This window comes from Glycine soja, chromosome 10, assembly GCF_004193775.1.
Source record: "Glycine soja cultivar W05 chromosome 10, ASM419377v2, whole genome shotgun sequence".
NCBI classification, from domain to species: Eukaryota; Viridiplantae; Streptophyta; class Magnoliopsida; order Fabales; family Fabaceae; genus Glycine; species Glycine soja.
The window spans coordinates 7,564,297-7,569,281 of record NC_041011.1 but is presented as its reverse complement, the minus strand read 5'-3'; the positions used below and the strand labels follow the sequence as shown (position 1 = coordinate 7,569,281).

General features: G+C 31.5%; 1 protein-coding gene across 1 annotated transcript; it reads left to right on the top strand.

The window, feature by feature from the left end:
- The first annotated feature begins 301 nt into the window (after window positions 1–301).
- On the top strand, window positions 302–3,163 carry LOC114371296. Its single transcript, XM_028328770.1, has 4 exons — window positions 302–605; window positions 687–1,120; window positions 2,542–2,607; window positions 2,963–3,163. The coding sequence occupies exons 1-4, from the start codon at window positions 302–304 to the stop codon at window positions 3,161–3,163; spliced, it is 1,005 nt and encodes a 334-aa protein (XP_028184571.1).
- The last annotated feature ends 1,822 nt before the right edge of the window (window positions 3,164–4,985 follow it).

Sequence of the window (4,985 nt, the reverse complement as noted above, 5' to 3'; positions counted from 1 at the left end):
TAATATCCATCAAGGCACCGAATTAGCAGAATTACTGAACCAGACAAGTCTAATAATTTGGGATGAAGTAGCAATGGCCCACAAATTTTGTTTTGAAGCGCTTGATCAAAGTTTAAGAGATATTATCACAAATAAATCAAACTCAAATCAAATATTTGGAGGCAAAGTTATAGTATTTGGTGGAGATTTTTGTCAAATACTACCAGTCATCCCAAGAGGAACCCGCTCAGACATTGTAAATGCAGCAATCAATTCATCCTATCTATGGGATTCATATGAAATATTGACCTTGACAAAAAACATGCGGTTACACAGCAATCTAGAATCAGTTGATGAACAAGAAACTGCCACATTTGCTAAATGGATTCTAGACATTGGAGATGGAATTATAGATGATGAAAATGATGGTTATGCTACAATTCAAGTTCCTGCTCATCAACTCATTACTCAATATGATGATCCAATCAGTGCTATAGTGAAATCAACATTCCCAGACTTAGATCAGCACCACAATAATCCTGAATTCTTTAAATCCAAGGCAATACTAGCTTCAACAAATGAAACAGTAGAACAAATCAATCATTACGTGCTATCCTTCATTCCAGGTAATTATATCATTACTTATTTAATTGACACTTGCTCAATAAAAAATATAATCACTGAAATTGTAATTTTGCAAATCATAGGTGACCACATGGAATATCTAAGCTCTTATTCGGTTGATAAATCAGAAACCAATGAAGATTTGTATTTCCAATCAATTACTACTGAATTCCTTAATTCATTGAACACATCCGGTTTGCCAACTCATTCTATCAAACTTAAAATTGGAAGTCCTATAATGCTGTTAAGGAACCTCGACCAAAATCAAGGTCTATGTAACGGTACTAGATTAGTGGTAACAAAGATGGCAAAACATGTAATTGCAGCTGAAATTATCTCAGGTAAAAACATTGGCCTCGCTGTTTATATTCCAAGAATGTCAATGTCCCCTTCACAATCACCCTGGCCGTTTAAACTATTAAGAAGACAATTTCCGATTATGCTATCTCATGCAATGACAATTAACAAGTCACAGGGACAATCACTATCCATGGTTGGACTTTATTTGCCGAAACCGGTATTCACTCATGGCCAATTATATGTTGCATATTCAAGGGTCAACTCAGCAAAAGGATTAAAAATTCTGATTCATGATGATGAGTAGAAAAGCATGAATTCCACTACCAATGTAGTATACAAAGAAGTGTTCAGAAACATTAAAAGTTAAATTTCAGTTGTTTAATATCAGGTTCAATTCTATTGTCATGCTTTTTCAAACAGTCCTATTCTTCAATAATCAATTGTTCAATATTATATTATCACTGCATTATATAATTTAAGTTATTACAATCTTCAATACAACTCAATTGATATTAAATATTGAGAATTGACTATCAGTTTCAATTCTTTTCTGATGCTTTCTGAAACAGTGCTACTCTTTTGTGATCACTTCTTACAGACAATTCCATTGATTTTAAATACTAAGAATCCACCAACAATAACAACAACCAATCTATAATTTTTTAAATAACAATGACAATTCCATTCATATAACCACTTTGACATAGACACACAGTGAGAAAAATACATACATATATATATATATATACACACACACAAACACACGTGGTTTTATTAATACCAAAATATGCTAGATCAGTTAAACACCTTATCTTTTAAATCACATTATAAGTTAAAAAACTAAGGATAAATAAAGCTGACTAAGTAGCAGTAGTAGTAGTCAGTGGAGTACAATCCTTTGGAACTTGATCCGTCTGGGAGAATTAGAGTCCTCACAGAAAACCTTTTTCATTTTGTTTTAATTTATTTCAATTTGAATTTCAGTTTTTTTACTCTATTTTCCCTATTCATCTCCATTTTCTAATGTGCCTCAATTTTACTGATCTTTTAGAAACTACACATACAACAGTTTCACAGGGGTGTTGATTGAGAAGAAATGGGTGCTAGCACAGTTGATACTGCAATTACTTCAACCACAGGAACATGTAAAATAGTTTAGTGATTAGGTGAACTTTACATTATTAATCTATTAATTAACCCATTTAAGGCCCAACTATTACATGCACACCACAAACAGCACTAAAGTCCAATCACTTCTGAAACCATTCACAAAAAACCGTTCAGTTACTTCCACAATTATTCACGTTGAGACTCTTCATATCATCACTGCTTTTCGCATTCAAGAAGCAACTATTCAGTTGCACCATTTCCAACAAAAACCTACCGCCACTTATGCCATCGAAAAGATAAATCAATTAATCAAGTCCACTCAACTATTAACCCATATTACATGTTCCTCTGGAAACATCATCTTAACATCATATCACCATACTTTTACTTTAGAAAAACCCAACATGAGTATCTCATCCTCCACCGCTTCAACCAGAGTAAGGAGTGTCTCTTACAAAGTTTATATCTTCCAATGCATTATTTTTTCGCTTTAAACTTTTGATATTACTAAATCTTTTGTTCATGCAGATCAGATATCCAATTGTGAGACCACCTGCAATCATCCAATTCAGAGCAGCTTTCCACAATGACAAGGTTATAGTTTAAAATACAAAAAGCTTTTTCTCGTTCCCTTGGATCTGTTCGTTATTCCTTACATTCCATTTGCATGGTTTTTGATTGATCAATATCATTTCTGTTCGTTCTGTTTTTTCCCTGTTTCCTACCATGCGTGTTCTGTTTTTGTCTATTTTTGCTGGCTTCCATGCTTCCATTGCATTTGCATGCTTTTCGATTCACCACATTACTGCTTTAAATATATAGCATTTTGCTTTGACTGTAGTTTTTGCGTGGAACTTTATATCATTTTGGTTTAGTTCCTTTAACTTTTTTCATTTTCTCTTTTGACATATTATTTCTTTTCATACAATTTCTTGCTTTTTATATCCAGACATTCATAGAAATACCCCCATTTTACCATGAACAATGGGCACCCAATTACCCACAAGAGGTTCGATTCAAATACAATGGAGCAACCTACCCAATACGAGTCCAACAACATCGAGGCAGATATTTTTTTGCAGATGAACTCGCAGACGTCAGGGCAGATTTAAAAATCTACGAGTCTATTATCATCAACTTATTTGCCTGAGATGATAACACCATTTTTTATCTACATTTTACACCTCCCCTAAATCAACAAACATGTGGCAGACCAATACTTCATTCCCGTCTACATGCCTGGAAAACAAAAATAACTCAATGTATACTCGGTGTTCCCCAACCGCTGATAATATACAATCACATTAACTTGCATTATTATGAGAATTTCAATAACATTATTGATCTGTATAAATGATACACAGGAAATCCCATCACATGCAAGGAAATATCTGAAACAATGTGAGAATCACTTACAATTTTAAGGAAGAATGCACATCCTCTGCAATGGGACGTCGTTACGCTTGACCGCGACATTAAAGATAAAAGTATCGTCCGACCATGGTACAAGTTTCTCAGGGAAAACGATTTCCATCACGGAGACGAGGTATCATTCTACTATCAGCCACATGAAAGAATTTGGAAAATAGTCATCAGAAGAGAAAGGAAGTGACAATAATTTTCATTTTATATGTAATTATATTTTGTTTATTTTTTTTGAACAATCTCTATTTTACCAACATTATAAATACATATCTATCTAATCTTCAATTATACTACTATGATTGTAATTTTACTAACCAAGTAATCTGTGCGTATGCACGGATTACATACTAGTTGCAATATAAATAAATGTAGAAAGAACAAAAAGAGAAGCAACTGATAAAGAATACATTTGATTTGTACTCGTTTTACTATAATGGAAATTAATTTTAACAATTAACAAAATCCAGAAGCATATTTTTCCTGTGCCAAGTATATCAAGGTTCGTCAATGAATAACTGCTTTTGCTTCTAATAGGAAACATGTGATTGATTAAATCTGAATGTCATAAAAAATATTATATTATAACATAATATATAATATATATAAAAAGATAAAACATGTGATGAAATTAATTTGTTAGTTCCATTCTATTAAAAACTTTTTATATCACATGAACCGTAGCTATAAGCACATAAATGTAGAATACCCTTTTATTTATCTGACTTCAAAAGAATCATACTATAGCATAGGCCCTCAGCTTTGCTTTGGCGGTGGAGTAGGCACGGTGAATCCTGCAAAGACATGCAATCTCAAATTTAAGATGTCATCAAGAATACAATTCATTATTCCATAATTCCTTCTAAATTGTAATTAATATTAATATTAAGCTCTTGTATATTATGAAACTAATGTTGATATTAAAATGTAAATTTATTATTGAAAGGAAGAGTTTCTTACTGTTACACTTGTATCCAGCAGGTAAAGGCCTCCAACAGGAGCTGAAGCAGTACATCACTTTATTCCAATTAATAATATCGGCAATGATAGCACCCGGAGGGTAAACTGTTTACAAAGCCATAAAATTCAAATTAATTTAAGAAGAAAAAAATAAATTATACATCATATTACATTTTATACAAGTTATAATAAATGAAAGAACTTTTAAAAAAGTTACAAAAAGTTTTATTTCTTTATTTTTCCTATAAATATTTGTTAGATAAATTTAATTTAAAATCACACAAACCTTCCTTTATTCGTGTGCAGTGATGTTGATAGAAAGCATTTTTATTTTATTTTTTTCATGCAAAGGAAACAAACAAAATGCTTTTGAATATAGAATTAAATATGTCGAAGTTCTCTAATAAATGATTAAATTTTTTTATTGGATGTTGTTTTGAATTCTTAATATATTAAAACTTTTGATTTTATTCCATGACATCAACGTGCTACTTTAAAATTGATTTTCCAAACATAATTAACTACAAATTTTTTTATATATTCAGGACTCAAAATACCATTTTTTTTTAGTAAAGACCCAAATCAAAATT

Bases quoted from the DNA above. Each gene is read 5' to 3' on its own strand.
- LOC114371296 (XM_028328770.1), top strand. From the start codon at position 302: ATGCGGTTACACAGCAATCTAGAATCAGTTGATGAACAAGAAACTGCC. The intron at 606-686 runs GTAATTATATCA...TGCAAATCATAG, and splicing joins CGTGCTATCCTTCATTCCAG to GTGACCACATGGAATATCTA. The intron at 2,608-2,962 runs GTTATAGTTTAA...TTTTATATCCAG, and splicing joins CAGCTTTCCACAATGACAAG to ACATTCATAGAAATACCCCC.